Source organism: Prionailurus viverrinus, unplaced genomic scaffold (genome assembly GCF_022837055.1).
Source record: "Prionailurus viverrinus isolate Anna unplaced genomic scaffold, UM_Priviv_1.0 scaffold_45, whole genome shotgun sequence".
In the NCBI taxonomy this organism is placed as follows: domain Eukaryota; kingdom Metazoa; phylum Chordata; class Mammalia; order Carnivora; family Felidae; genus Prionailurus; species Prionailurus viverrinus.
The window spans coordinates 3,397,639-3,413,055 of record NW_025927610.1 but is presented as its reverse complement, the minus strand read 5'-3'; the positions used below and the strand labels follow the sequence as shown (position 1 = coordinate 3,413,055).

The 15,417-nt window shown below is 47.4% G+C and overlaps 2 protein-coding genes across 3 annotated transcripts in view; both read right to left on the bottom strand.

The window, feature by feature from the left end:
• RNF212 (ring finger protein 212) overlaps positions 1-8,110 on the bottom strand; it is a 37,176-nt gene extending 29,066 nt beyond the window's left edge. For both annotated transcript variants that reach the window (XM_047847282.1, XM_047847283.1), the window contains exons 1-2: positions 7,937-8,110; positions 3,239-3,300 (exon numbers count right to left, since the gene is read on the bottom strand). In XM_047847282.1, coding sequence (XP_047703238.1) covers positions 3,239-3,300; positions 7,937-8,045 — 171 coding nt within the window. In that variant the 5' untranslated portion in view covers positions 8,046-8,110. The remainder of the gene's footprint in view (positions 1-3,238; positions 3,301-7,936) is intronic.
• A 1,989-nt stretch (positions 8,111-10,099) lies between these two features.
• Positions 10,100-15,417, bottom strand: part of LOC125159237 (transmembrane emp24 domain-containing protein 11-like) — a 30,822-nt gene continuing 25,504 nt past the window's right edge. The window contains exons 4-6 of the mRNA XM_047847348.1: positions 11,930-12,055; positions 11,060-11,206; positions 10,100-10,267 (exon numbers count right to left, since the gene is read on the bottom strand). Coding sequence (XP_047703304.1) covers positions 10,118-10,267; positions 11,060-11,206; positions 11,930-12,055 — 423 coding nt within the window. The 3' untranslated portion in view covers positions 10,100-10,117. The remainder of the gene's footprint in view (positions 10,268-11,059; positions 11,207-11,929; positions 12,056-15,417) is intronic.

The following is a 15,417-nucleotide window of genomic DNA, read 5'->3' as shown; positions in this document are numbered from 1 at the left end:
CAGAAATTAAGGAATATTCTCCCAAGTAATTCTTGAGTTGAAAAAGAAGAGAAATAAGACTATTTAGAAATGATAAAACCAATGCTCAAAGTGATGCAGAACAGCAGTCAACAGAAGGAAATGGACAGTCTGAAATACATTTATTAGAAAACAAGACAGAGCACACATAAACTGAGCGTGCAAACCAAGAAGGCAGAGAAAGGCGGGGGCGTCCCTCCCTCGGCCGCAGGCCCGACCAGCTGCACCAGTCAGCAGAGCCTGAAAGCACAGCTGAGGGCCTAAAGCCGTACATTTCTTTCCCCCTCCCCCCATGTTCTTACTTTAAAAACATTTTTTTAAATGTTTGTTTATTTTTGAGAGAGAGAGAGAGAGAGAGAGAGAGAGAGAGAGAGAGAGAATGAGCGGGGGAGGGGCAGAGAGAGGGAGACACAGAATCCGAAGCAGGCTCCAGGCGTCGAGCTGTCGGCACAGAACCCGACGCGGGGCTCGAACTGAAGGACCGCCAGATGGTGACCCAAGCTGAAGTCGGACGTTTAACCGACTGAGCCACCAGGCGCCCCTTCGTGTTCTTACTTTTAATTGTTCATTTTAATAATCATTTGTTTATATGCTTATCTCCTTTACAAAGTTCCTTGAAAGCCTCTTTTGTCTCTTTTTTTCCTTTTTTTAAAAGATATAACTTACTGTCACGTTGGCTAACATACAGCGTATACAGAGTGCTCTTGGCTTCAGGAGCGGATTCCTGTGATTCATCGCTTCCATACAACACATAGTGCTCAACCCAACAGATGCCCTCCTCAATGCCCATGATCATTTTCCCCTCTCCTCCGCCCCTCATCAACCCTCAGTTTGTTCTCTGTATTTAAGAGTCTGTTACAGTTTGCTTCCCTCTCTGTCGGTAGCTATTTATATATAATATATATATTATATGATATATATACTAATGTATTAATAATACATATATAACAAAAATATAACAATACGTTACATATATAATATATATATGTAATATATTTTTTCCTTTTTACTTATTTTTTTATTTTACATCCAAGTTAGTTAGCATATGGTGCAACAATGATTTCAGGCACATCTTCTTTATCTATTCATCCGTCGAAGGACATTTGGGCTCTTTCCAAAATTTGGCTATTGTTGAAAGGGTTGCTATAAACATTGGGGTACATGTGCCCCTATGAACCAGCACTCCTGCATCCTCTGGATAAATTCCTAGGAGTGCAAGTGCTGGGTCGTAGGGTAGTTCTATTTTTAAATTTTTGAGGAACCTCCATACTGTTTTCCAGAGCGGCTGCGCCGGTTTGCATTCCCACCGGCAGCGCAAAAGAGATCCTCTTTCTCCACATTTCACCAACATCTGTTGTTGCCTGAGTTGTTAGTTTTAGCCACTCTGACCGATATTAAAAAAACCAGAACTGGACCCACAAATGTGTGGCCAACTTATCTTTGACAGAGCAGAAAAAATTATCCAATGGAAAAAAAGACAGTGTCTTTGGCAAATGGTGCTGGTAGAACTGGACAGCGACGTGCAGAGCAATGAACCTGGACCGCTTTCTTACACCAGACACAAAAAGAAACTCAAAATGGACGAGAGACCTAAATGTAAGACAGGAGGCTATCAAAATCCTCGAGGAGAGAGCAGGCAACAACCTTTTTGACCTCGGCTGCAGCAACTTCTCACTCAACACATCTCCGGAGGCAAGGGAAACAGAAGCAAAAATGAACTACCGGGACCTCATCAACATAAAGAGCTTCTGCACAGCGAAGGAAACAATCAGCAAAACTAAAAGGCAACCGGCAGAGTGGGAGGAGATATTTGCAAACAACATATCAGATAAAGGGTTTGGATCCAAAATCTATAAAGAACTTATCAAGCTCAACGCCCGAAAAACAAATAATCCAGTGAAGAAATGGGCAAAAGACATGAACAGACACTTCTCCAAAGAAGACATCCAGATGGCCAACAGACACATGAAAAGATGTTCAACATCACTTGGCATCAGGGAAACACATATCAAAACCACGTTGAGGCAACATTTCTTAAAGGAAATAAGGCACTTTCTACCAAACACTTAAATCTTTGACCTTATTTTTCCACTTCTAGGAATTTATGCTACAGAAATATTCCTACAGATATGCAGAGACATGGTAAAAAATGTTGGCTGTAAGACTGCAACAGTGAAAAACTAAAACCCCCCACTAGGAAACTGCTGAAATAGTTTTGCCAATGGCAAAATACTGAAACAGTACGCAGTGTTTTTGGAGAGGGTGCGCGTGCCAGAAGTGTAAAGTCAACTGAGCAGACACCATTATGTAAGAAGATAAATCCCAGTAACACACAGCAGGAACTATGTTCCCACTTGTTGACATCTGTGGGAAACGGGATTTGGGGGACTTGTACTTCTCCATTATGATTTACTGTATCATTTCAGTTTTTTGTGACATCGTATTATATTTATAATCAGAAAAAAACCAATGTTGTTATAGATTAAAACATCCGATCACACACATATCTTAGAACCTAAGTATAAAGAAAATAATTATTTACAACTAAGTTTAAACCAAACAAGTTAAACTGATGTATTTTCAAGAGAAAACAAAAGTCATTGTTTCAAGCCTACGGTGACAGTCATCAACTCTGAACTGACGTTCCTCCAACCCTCTTCATTAGGTATGAGCCCCAGGGAAAGCCAGACTCTGTCGCCTTCTTCAGGGGTCTGTACTGTACCGGAGACCCTATTCACCTCATCTTCACCTCCCAGAACACAGCACGGCAAGCTACAAACAGGGCCAGTCTACAAAAGAAGGTTATCCGAGGCATTCAAAACCAAACCCTGATAGTACTTTACTCAGAAATCCTGGAAGATCTTCTAATTAACCTAGCAAAATGAAAAAATTTTTCAGACACCCCAAATGACTAAATATTGAATCTCAATATTAAAAAAAAAATACTGATCGGGGCGCCTGGGTGGCTCCGTCGGTTAAGCGGCCGACTTCAGCTCAGGTCATGATGTCGCGGTCCGAGAGTTCGAGCCCCGCGTCAGGCTCTGTGCTGACAGCTCAGAGCCTGGAGCCTGTTTCAGATTCTGTGTCTCCCTCTCTCTGACCCTCCCCCGTTCATGCTCTGTCTCTGTCTCAAAAGTAAATAAACGTTAAAAAAAATACTAACATAATACTCTAAAAAAAAATACTGATCAACATTCAGATAATACATATTTGAACTTACGTGTTCTGAAAGTAAAAGTGTGCGACAAGGCACTTTACAAATCAAGCACTCGCCCTTTCTACCTGTAAAAGAAAAGCAAACTTTACTATATCATAGTGAGTATTGCTTCTGAACGCGTGGAGATGCAGATTCAAATCACAGTTTTCTTCACAACGTAGCATCCACACTTCCACACTCCATCATGACACTGCACGTGGCCAGAGTTGGGACACCGTTTATGCCGCGAACGATCCACCTCTTCCCGCCTTGTAGAACTGCCCCAAATTGGTGACTGTGAAGATCAACAATACTGAAACTAAATGTGTCTCAGAACGCTCTTACAGTTAGGTTTTGCAGCGATATCTTAATTAACAATGGTCAGTCCTCAAAATGAAAGTAGCTCCTTGCACCCCACCCAACACACGAAGTCAGAGTTTTGCTCTGCTCCCGCAGCCTCACCTCTGCGACACCAGGGACCACTCACCGGGAAAGGACTCTGCGTTTGCCGAGCTCCTGCCGCCTGCACGGCGGCGCCTGGACGGAGGCCTCGTACCTCCCACCTGCTGGCGTCGGCTGACTCACCTGCTCCTGTCCGGGGGCCCCAGTGACCCGCACCTGCCGCAGCGTGCCGGTTTCCTCCACGCTCGTCCTCACCGGGAAGCCCGCGCTAAGTCCAGCACTTCCTGGCCTGCCCCCACAGGGGCCCCTTCTCCCGTGACTACGCCCAGGGCCCCCGGAGCGGCCGCTGTCGTGGGCAAACTCAGACTCCTTCCTACGCCTGTACCCACGTCACTGGCGGCAGCAGGGCCCCTCGTCCCGGGCTCGGCCCCGACCCCACATGTCAGAGTCTCACCTTCCCACAGAGCGGCCTGGAGCCCGGAGCCGGCCAGTCAGTACTGCGCTCCTCACCCTTCCAAGCAGCACACCCAGCCCAAACCCGGGCTCTCTTTCTCCCCCGCTTCTGGTCCAGTGTAGCTAAGAACCGGGCAAAAAACCACTTAACTGGAAGTGGATTCAGAGACGTGGGTTCCAACCCGGATGAACCTGCAACACTGCCGGCGCCCATCCACTTTTCTTGAGTGTCCCCCAACTCCCTGTGGGGGGGTGTTCGGACCAGCCCCAGACCGCGTGCTGACCTCCCTCGATCCCCTGCCTCCCCTCCAGTTACCCACCACAGAACAACCCAGCTCACTCTGCCTTCTTCCTCTGTCCCGTCCCACCCCCAGCACGTGGGACGACGGTCCCGGTACAGAAAGAGCGGGCTCCCTTCCGGTGGCCTCCAGAGCTACCCCCTTCCTCTCTCCCTACAAACACGTTCAAGTCGCCCTCTCCTGAAAACGTTCCCGCCCCCCCCCCCCCCCCCCCCCGTCTCTACTGCGGATTCCGGAGCACAGAACTTCCCCTTGAGCATCGCTGCAGCCTGAAGCCGTGGAGTCAAAGATTAACAGAGCTGACTCCGAAAGCTCTGCGAGTTGTGTTGGGGGGGGGGCGGGCAGTAACAGACCGGACACAGAGAGGAACTTGTCTGCAGCTAGTGGACAGGAAAACTGACATTCATACTTAATGTGCAAACAGAGCTCACTAACCCATTAAGCACTCCAGCAAAAGGTGTGAGGGCCGCTGGCCAAAGCACAGACCACCAGTAATGTATGAAAAGAAAATCCAGGCCATCGGTGCTGGGGACGTGGCACAGCCACGCCTTCTGGGCGGGTGGGTCCTAGGTGTCGGCTGTGACGGGCACGGCCCAGTGAGGCACTTCCACGCTTACACACACGCAAAGGAGAAAACCACACAAGTGAACAAGTGCTGTTTACCAGCAAAACATTAGAAAAAACACACATCTTTTACCAGGGAATCAGTTAAATAGGTCTTGGTATGGCAACTAAAAGATATACTGTGCAACCTTAAAAAGGATGATACAGACCTAGTTGAACATGAAAAAATATCCATGTCCTGTTCATAAATGCAGGTAAGTAAACGGTATACACGCAATACCATTAAAATTTTTTTTAATGTTTATTTTTGAGAGGTGGGGGGACAGAGAAGAGAATCTGCAGCGGGCTCCAGGATGACAGCAGAGAGCCCGATGTGGGGCTCAAATTCGCAAGCCTCGAGATCATGGCCTAAGCCGAAGTCTGACGCTTAACCCACTGAACCACTCAGGCACCTCCCATTTTTGTGTTAAAAACCCGTATCCATAGGAAAGAGTCTGGGAGGATAGACACCAAAGCTGAAGGAGGGCTTATCTCTGAGTAACGGTCACCAAACAGCTGGGAAGCTATGGTCAGTGCTCCACCCAGAGCCCTCAAGCCTTTCTGCTGTCTTTTTTGTTTTGTTCTATGTCCCAGCACCTGTGGCTTTTTGGAGGAATGACCTAGGGCTACTGGAATGTGCTTTGGCCTTAGGCTTCAAGAGCTAGAGGTCCGCTGGGAATCGCCCTGCCTGAACCAGTCCCCCAAGGCTGAGAGCATGCACTGGTCTCCGCTGTTTTCACCCAAGTTCACCCACGCCACTAAATCCAGGGGGAGGTTCCACTCTGCCCTGGGATGCCAGGTCCCAAATACTCTGCTTCCTTTTCTTCCACAGCCTCCTCCTACCTTCACCCGTCGTCTTCAAGAAATGCTCTTCCCAGGTGATACCATGCCCTGGTTCCCTCTGCCCTCCACACTCTCCTCACTCCAGTATCTTCGATGACTATATACATGCTAATTCCCTGACGTGTTCCTGGCTGTCCTGACCCCGAGCCCCAAATATTCAATCTCTCCCAGTCTCCCCGCCTCGGATGGCTCTCACCGGAATCTCAGCGTCCAACGTGAGCCCCTGAACCTCACCCTGGGAGCTGCTGTTTTCTCTCTGTGCTCGGTGCTGCTAACCCAACCCCCAATCCTCCAGTCAGAGGCCAGGCCGCTCCCCAGACTCCGCTGTGCTACATCTCTCTAGGCCCACGGCCCCATCATCCCTCCCGTGCTCAACCGCACAGCCTCTTGCCCAGTTCCTGTCTCCCACCAAACTACCTTCTCACCCAGCTGCCAGAGACTTTTCAAACACACGCGTGAGACTCAGCAACCCTACTGCAGATATATACCCAAGGCGGTCCACAAGATAGACGTCGGGTTAGTGGTTCTCTCTGATGTGGCTTCTGAGAGGGTGGTGATGTTCTCTCAATCTGGGAGCTGGTTTCACAGGTAAATTCACCCTGTAAAAATTTTTGTGCTTTGCATTCGTGACTTTTTCTTTGTACTTCAATTTAAATATTTTTAATGTTTATTTATTTTTGAGAGACAGAGAGAAAGTGCACGAGTGGAGGAGGAACAGAGAACAAGGGAGACACAGAATCGGAAGCGGGCTCCAGGCTCTGAGCTGTCAGCACAGAGCCTGACGCGGGGCTTGAACCCACAAACCGCGAGATCTATGACCTGAGCCGAAGTTGGACGGTCAACTGACTGAGCCACCCAGGCACCCCTATTTGTCTTTCTCTCCTGTGAATTATCAGTTTATATTCCTGGCTAACTTTTTTATTGGGACAATATTTTTCTTAATCATTTATATTGAGCTCTTTACATAGGGAGACAATTAACTTGGTCATTAATAAGATAGTTATTTTCATGAGTGTGCAATTTGCCCTTTAACTTTGTGTATTTTTTGGCATGTAGGGCATACAGAGGTTTCACATTTTTTTTTCTTTTAGGTCAAATCTATCCTTTTCTTTGTGATTTCTTCTCTTTTTTTAAAATGTTTATTTTTTAATTTTTAAAATTTTTAAATTTATTTTTGAGAGAGAGAGAGAGACAGAGCGAGTGGGGGGAGGGGCAGAGAACGAGGGAGACACTGAATCCGAAGCGGACTCCAGGCTCCGAGCTGTCAGCACAGAGCCCGATGCGGGGCTTGAACCCACAGACTGTGAGATCATGACCTGAGCCAAAGTCGGACGCTTAACCGACTGAACCACCCAGGCGCCACTCTTTGTCTTCAACTTAAAATTTTCATAGAAAGAGACACCTGGGTGGCTCAGTTGGTTGAGTGTGGGACCCTTGAAGTCGGCTCAGGTCACGATCTCTTGGCTCTGTGCAGACAGCACGGAGCCTGCTTGGGATTCTCTCTCTCCCTCTCTCCCTGTCCCCTCTGCCCCTGCCCCGCTTGCTTTCTATCTCAAAATAGATAAACTTAAAAAAGTCTCATAAAGAGAAAGATACCTCTGATCACATCACCACCCTGCTTAAAACCAGTGGTTTCCTACTGCCCGGAGAACAGGGGGGATCCCCTGCAGCATGCTTCAGCCGACTTCACCAGCACCCTCGGCTCCTCCAGCCCGTCCACACTTCCTTCTACCCTAGGATCTCTGCACTCGGCGTCACCTCTGCCTGGGAGCTCCCAAGCGTCCGGGCTGTCTCTCACCTTCCCGCCCCCTGCCCCGCAGGCTCTGGCTCCACCCTCGCTTGATGCCAGGTGAGGACGCGCCTTCTGGGGCCCTGCGCTGGTGTTTAAAGGCGTCCTGGACACAGGGCCTAGTTTAACCCGCCTTCCGAAAGGGCAGGGAGAGCCATACTCCCGGGGCTGACACCTGCGATCTCGGCCAGCACGTTTTCCACCATCCCTCCGGCCGCCCACCCAGCAGGACGTCCTGCTGCCTCTGCACCCGAGGTTCGGGAAGGAACCCGGCGCCCTCGGCCCCGCCCCGCCGCCCGGGTACTGCCCGACCCCAGGGCCCGCCCGCCTCACCTTTGTCCAGGCAGACGTCGCAGTACACGTGGCCGCAGTTGGTCAGGCTGAAGCACGACGTCCGGTGCGGCGGCTGGAAGCAGCGATTACAGAACACCCAGCTGGCCATGTCGAACCCGGCGTCCGCGCCGCCGCCGCGCAGAAGCCCAGGCCCGCAAGAGGCCCACACGCCGCCTCCCGCCGCGGGCAGAGGGTGGCGACTCTGCACCTGCGCAAACGCGAACTTGTAACCCGGCGCCTGCGCACCAGAGAGCGGTGTCGCTCCCGCCAAAACCCGTGCTGGAACATACCAACCCGGGGAAGGGAGGGAGGTGGGGTTAGATAGATTCTTCTCCTCGCAGGCTGTCTTGGCTGGACGTGGAGAGGAGGAACGTGCACACCGGGGCCTGGCCTCCCTCATTCCATCACTGCACTCCTTGCCAAGTCTTCTGTGGAGCCGTGTGTCCTAGTCCAGGCCCGGAGACGGTGCTGGTGTCCCCGGTTGGCGCCCACATGGGCGTGCCGGGAAGGCGCAGGCGCAGAGCGCGGGCAGGGGAGGCCAAGGCGGGGAGGGTAGCGGACCGGCGGGAACGGCAGTGATGGCTGGGAGACCGTGTGCGCACGCGGCACCCTGCCTGGTGCGGGGAGGGGCCGGGGGCGGAGGGTGGGCGGGTTAGGGACACCGGGCTGACCAGAGGGACCAGGGGTCCTGGGCAGACGGAGGTGCGGGGCCACAGGCGGACCGAGTGAACCAGGACGGGGTGTGACTGCGGCCGGGGCCCAGGTTGGGACCATTTGGCGGGGTTGGCGTCGCGGCCGCTGCTGCCCTCCTGGGGCAGGTTATTCCTTTTGAAAGAGCATAGATGGTGGAGCTGGGGGAAGGGGCTCCTTGTACTATTTTTGCAGCTTCCGGTGAGCTTATGATTATTTCACAGTTAAAAGCTAAAGAAAATAGTTCTGTATCACGGTTGAACTCCCCGGATGATGCCGCATCTCCTCCACGGCTCGGAAGAGCAGAGCTTCCTTCCTCGTGTGGAGGTGGACCGACTGGGGACCAGGGACGAGAACTCGGTTCAGAGAACTCTGGGCCATTTGCTTGTGTGGAGGGAAGTTGCCATCTTTCAGGGAACTAGAAAAAAGCAGAGGTTCAGGGTGGCTTTCGGAGTGGAATGCAGTAATCGGGGAAGGATGGACTCCCTTGTCCGGCGCTGTAGCTATGAATGTCATGTGACCATTGAGCCCCTGAAAGTGAGTGGTCCAGACTGGGACGTGCTTTGAGTGTAAAATACACTTGGGTCGCCAAGAGTTCATTTCAAAAAAGGAACATGGGGCGCCAGTGGTTGAGCGTCCAGCTTCAGTTCAGGTCGCGATCTCGTCGTCGGTGAGTTCAAGCCCCCCCATCGGGTTCTGTGCTGACAGCTCAGAGCCTGGAACCTGCTTCAGATTCTGTGTCTCCTCTCTCTGTCCCTCCCCTGCTCACACTCTGTCTCTGTCTCCCTTAAAAGAAATAAATGTTAAAAAAATTAAATTAAAAAATAAATTAAAAAAAAGAAACGTGAACTACCTCAATAATTTTGTGCTGTTTACATATTAAAATGGTAATATTTTTTTTAATTTTTTTTTCAACGTTTTTTATTTATTTTTGGGACAGAGAGAGACAGAGCATGAACGGGGAAGGGGCAGAGAGAGAGGGAGACACAGAATCGGAAACAGGCTCCAGGCTCGGAGCCGTCAGCCCAGAGCCCGACGCGGGGCTCGAACTCACGGACCGCGAGATCGTGACCTGGCTGAAGTCGGACGCTTAACCGACTGCGCCACCCAGGCGCCCCAAAATGGTAATATTTTTGATGTTTTGGGTTAAATATATATATCACGGGTTAATTTTACCTTTCAAAAAAACCCCATTTTTTTTTTTTTTAATGTGGGAACCAGAAGACTTAAAATTTACATATGTAGCTCACATTTTCTTTCTATTGGACAGTGCTGATCTGTACCAAGTTAAAATAACTGGGTGGTGTGCTTATTCTCTCAAACTCAGAAGCTACATTGTTCAAGTAATATTTTATCATTGCTACAATGCTGTAACATGAATTTCAATCTGATAATCTTTGAAATCATAAAGGCAATACTCGGTTATGAATACATACTGGTTTATTAACCAAGCATTATGCAAATTAGCAAGTAGTTTTCTTTGTTAACATCTTAAACAAGTTTCTTAGCTATAAAGAAGTCTTTAAGGTGTTTCATTTGGAAAATTCCAGTTGCGATGAAGATTAGTGTTTGTGCAAAAGCCCACCGTAACACGTTGCCGTTTGTATCTTCGCTGGTCGTTCGAAAATTTTCTTCACGGTCCTATATAGAAGGGAGATAGGCAGGTTTAGTTTCCTAAAGTTTTTAATGTATGAATTTGGGGGGAAGGTGCTATATGCTTTGAAGATGTTTAGTATTTCCCAGTTAGTATCTCATACCAGAGCGCAGTATCTGATTAAGCCGGGCATGTTGTTAGCTTAACACAAGGACTAAGAGTCAACCTTATAAAGCATGTTTTTGTATTTTGATGTAGAGTGTCTGCTGTTTGATCCATTATCTTTTACATTTATTTCCCAGCATTGAGCAAAGTGACAGATTTTCATCATCTGCATCCTTGCTTCACGTTAAGCTGGGCACTCTGTCAAGCACGCCTGTCCTCCTCTTATTTTCCAGGCAAGGAAACTGGTGTCTGGAGACGACACAAGGTGAGCAGGGGGCAGATCTGGCCCCACGTGTGAGCAGAGTCCACTGAGCACAGTGACCCGGAAACACACAGTGTCACAAGAACAGAACTGTCATTTGCAGAGCAGGCACACCGCGCCTCTCCATGTACGTGGGGGATGTTGGGGAGCATTTATTTATTCGCTCTGTCGGCTCACACCCCAAGAGCGGATGGGCCGCAGGCCCCCTTCCTAGAGGAGCTCACCGTCCAGCAGACAGTGAAAAGGTAGTGACAGCTCACTCTCGCCCTCACCCTGAGTGTCCCCACCGTGCTAGCTCGGAGAGAGAGAGACGGGGAGCAGGCAGTCTATTCTCTCTGCAGTTTGGGGGCTGTGTCTCCAGAGCTGTGTTCCTGGCAGGAAGAGAGAGAGTAAGTCGAATGGGCAGACTGACCCTTTGATAGTTTTGTTCTTTGACTATTTGCTCAATTTGCTCAATTAGACGTTCCAGCTTGAAGCTAACTTCATTAACTTTGTCCTTCGCTTGAGCAGCGGCTGCATCAAGGTCGTGTTGTCCAACTCGGATCTCTAAGTGAATCCGCTGTACAAACAGTGACAAGGAAGAAACGTGCTTAAAACAGCTCCCCTCCACGTCTGCCTTGTGTCTCCCCGACTCCTCTCCTAGCTCTCTCCACCCCCCACCCCCCTGCCCCTTCTAGAGCAGGCCCCGCTTCTTTCTAGTCTCTCACTGGCTCTCAATCCCCTGCCGTACTCAGTAGTCTTTCTTGGTGATATTAACGCATTAGATGGTGACCCACGACCCAGAGAGAGTACTCACACCCTCCTGAACGTCAGATTTACCATTAGGCAAATGCCTTTGGTGCCGAGGGAATTTGATGACTTTCAGGAAATTTTTCTTTACGTGAAGCTTAATTTCTGATGCTAACATACAGATTCTCTTCATCTGCACTCAGCACCTTTAGAAAATAACCAGTCGCCATCTGCCATGTAAGAGTTGTATTTATTGCAATTGCGTTGTTAATTTACTGTCCAGCCTTCGCTTGTTTTCAGGCCTGAATGATCACAGTTCTTTTAACCGTCCCTCACAGTTCTTGTTTTTCAAGCCCTTTAATCAACACCGTGGCTCTCCTTTGAACCCCTTCCAAGCTGTGCAGCCCCTTCTGTGGTTGCTGCACTGAGATGTGGTCCCAGGACTTTCATAAGGCTCTAGCCAGTCGGGAGTGATGGTTCTGCATACCAGCGTCACGCCTGAGTAGCACTGACGCCCTGTTCATCAGCACGGACACGGGAGGCATGTACTTACCAGCTTACTCCCTCCAAATGACACAAGCCTTGTAGAGTTAGATTCCAAGCAAATGATGTGTTCGCCAGGTGAATGTGAAGTAAAATAGAATGTTCCTTGTGGGCCATATAACTTGGACAATAACACCTAGGATTGAGGATATCCATAGTTTAAGTTTATTATTCTCTACTTGCCCTTCTTAAAAATAAATCTCCCCTCTATCATGTAGTAAAAATTGTGCTATTCCTAAAGAAGAAATGAAGTGGTTGATGAATGTGAAAATTATTTAGCCTTGCTGGGAAAAACAACACACACAGACACACAGTAAGATATCCCTTATTCGCTATCCGATTGTCAAAGATTTAAATAAAAGTATCTGGGGATAGTATTGAGAAATACTGTCTCTAAACACTGATTTGGGAATGTAAGTTGAACAGCCATTTTGTAGAGCAGGTCAGCAATATGTATTAAAACTTAAAATGTATATGACCATCAACTCAGTGGTTTTACCTATGGAAACTTATTCTATGGAAATGAACAAGTGGAAAAAATTATATGTAAAAGGATATTCGGTGTGGTGTTATTTGCAATGGCAACCTTGCTTTCTTAAAATTACTTTAATACTTTTTAGTAGGGGATTGATTAAATTCAGACAAAGCCAAATAAAGGCATATTACATGGCCAAAAAAGAGAGTACTATACCCATACCTGTACTAAAGGTGTCCATGATATCCTGTGGTGGAGCAGTCTGTATAGGATCCTATTTTTTATTTTAAAAATCATTTGTAGGGGCCCCTGGGTGGCTCAGTCAGTTAAGTGTCCAACTCTTGATTTTGGCTTAGGTTATGATCTCACGGTTCGTTGGTTAAAGCCCCGCATCAGGCTCTGTGCTGACAGCACGGAGCCTGCCTGAGATTCCCTGTCTCCCTCTCTCTCTGCCCCTCCCCGACTCGCACTCTATCTCACTCTTTCTCTGTCAAAATCAGTAAATTAATTAAAAAAGCATTTGTAAGCTGTAATCCTCAAGACAGTATGGTATTGGCACAAAGACACATAGACCAACAGAATAGAATATGAGAACCCAGCAATGGACCCACAAATGTATGGCCAACTAATCTTTGACAAAACAGGCAAGAGTATCCAATGGAGAAAAGTCTCTTTAGCAAATGGTACTGGGAGAACTGGACAGCAACATGTAGGAGAATGAAGCTTGACCACTTTCTTACAACATACACAGAAATAAACTCAAAATGGATGAAAGACCTGAATGTGAGACAGGAAACCATCAAAACCCCAGAGAAGAAAACAGGCAACAACCTCTCTGACCTCAGCCACAGGAGTTTCTTATTTGATACATCTCCAAAGGCAAGGAAATTAAAAGCAAAAGTGAACTATTGGGACCTCATGAAGATAAAAAGCTTCTGCACTGCAAAGGAAACAATCAACAAAACTAAAAGGCAACCGATGGAATGGGAAAAGATATTTGCAAATGACATATCGGACTAGTATCCAAAATCCATAAAGAACTCACCAAACTCCACACCGAAAAACAAATAATCCAGTGAAGAAATGGGCAGAAGACATGAATAGACACCTTTCCAGAGAAGACATCCAGATGGCCAACAGACACATGAAACAATGCTCAACGTCACTCATCATCAGGGAAATACAAGTCAAAGCCACACTGAGATACCACCTCACACTGGTCAGAGTGACTAAAATGAACGAATCAGGAGACTATAGATGCGGGTGAGGACATGGAGAAATGGGAACCTTCTTGTACTGTTGGTAGGAATGCAAACTGGTGCAGCCACTCTGGAAAACAGTGTGGAGGTTCCTCAAAAAATTAAAAATAGAACTACCCTATGACCCAGCAATAGTACTGCTAGGAATTTACCCAAGGATATAGGAGTGCTGATGCATAGGGGCACTTGTACCCCAATGTTTATAGCAGCACTTTCAACAATAGCCAAATTATGGAAGGAGCATAAATGTACATAAACTGACAAATGGATAAAGAAGATGTGGTTTATATACACAATGGAATACTACTTGGCAATGAGAAAGAATGGAATCCTGCCATTTGCGGCAATGTGGATGGAACTGGAGGATATTATGCTCAGTGAAATAAGTCAGAGAAAGACATACCATATGTTTTCACTCATGTGTGGATCCTGAGAAACTTAACAGAAGACCATGGGGGAAGGGAAGGGGAAAAAATAGTTACAAACAGAGAGGGAGGGATGTAAACCGTAAGAGATTCTTAAATACAGAGAACAAACTGAGGGTTGATGGTGGGTGAGGGAAGGGGAAGGGGGAAAGTGGGTGATCGGCACGGAGGAGGGCACTTGTTGGGATGAGCACTGGGTGCTGTATGTAAGCCAATTTGACAATATATTTTTTAAAAAGAGCATTTGCAAAACGCATGTATGTATGTTTCCAGAAGCTTAGAAGAAGACTGTATTCTTAGAAGAATACACACCGACCTGTTAGTTGGTTATTTTTGTTGGGCAAATTTGATTTACTGTTTAGCTAATTTCTATATTGTTTGCCATTTTTAAGAACAGGTGTAGGACTTCTAGTCTGTCATCAAGGAGCTTGGAAGTTGCCACTCTGTCCTAACAAGTAAAAAGATGAACAAAAAGAAAAGCAGTTCTTTTTAGATCTGTCAGAGAATAGAGGTCACAGGGTAAACCACTGCCCCCAACACTGCAGAGACCAGGAAATACAAAGAATCACAACTTACCAGAGCAGAAACCGTGGGCACCAGTACTGGGTTCCTTTTACCTGGTACGTGATGTCCAGTTTTCATCAACCACAAATTTCAAGGACTACTACTAGATGGCAAAAAACATAGTCTGAAGAGACAGAGCAGGCATCTGAACCAGACTCAGACATTTCAAGGATACTGGAATGAGTAGACACCAGGCATTCGGAAAAACTGTGGTTAATATGCGAAGGGCTCTCACGGAGGGAGCAGGCAGTATGCCAAGAACAAAAGGGTAATGTAAGCAGAGAGGTGGAAGTTCTAAGAAACTTTTTAGATGCTGTAACAGAAAGTAAGGATGCTTTTGATGGCCTTATTAGACTGGACACGGCTGAGGAAAGAATCTCCCAGCATAAGGATATGTCCATGGGAATTTCTAAAACTGAAAAAGCAAAGAGAAAAAAGACTGAAAAAAATGGAACATAATATCCCAGAACCGTGGGACGATCGTTAAAGGTGTAACATTCACGTACTGGCCATACTGGAAGGAGAAGAAAGAGGAGGAAATGGAAGAAATCCCTAAAACAATAATGACAGAATTTCCCCCTGGTTAGTGTCGGACACCAAGCCACAGAACCAGAAAACTCGGAGAACACCAAACGGGATCAATGCCAAACAAACCAAACCAGAGAAAGACCCTACACCCAGGCATATCATAAAACTGCCGATATCAATGATAAAAACATCTTGAAGCCAGAGGAGAAAAACACCTTCACTGTAAAGAAGCAAAGGTAAGAGTTAA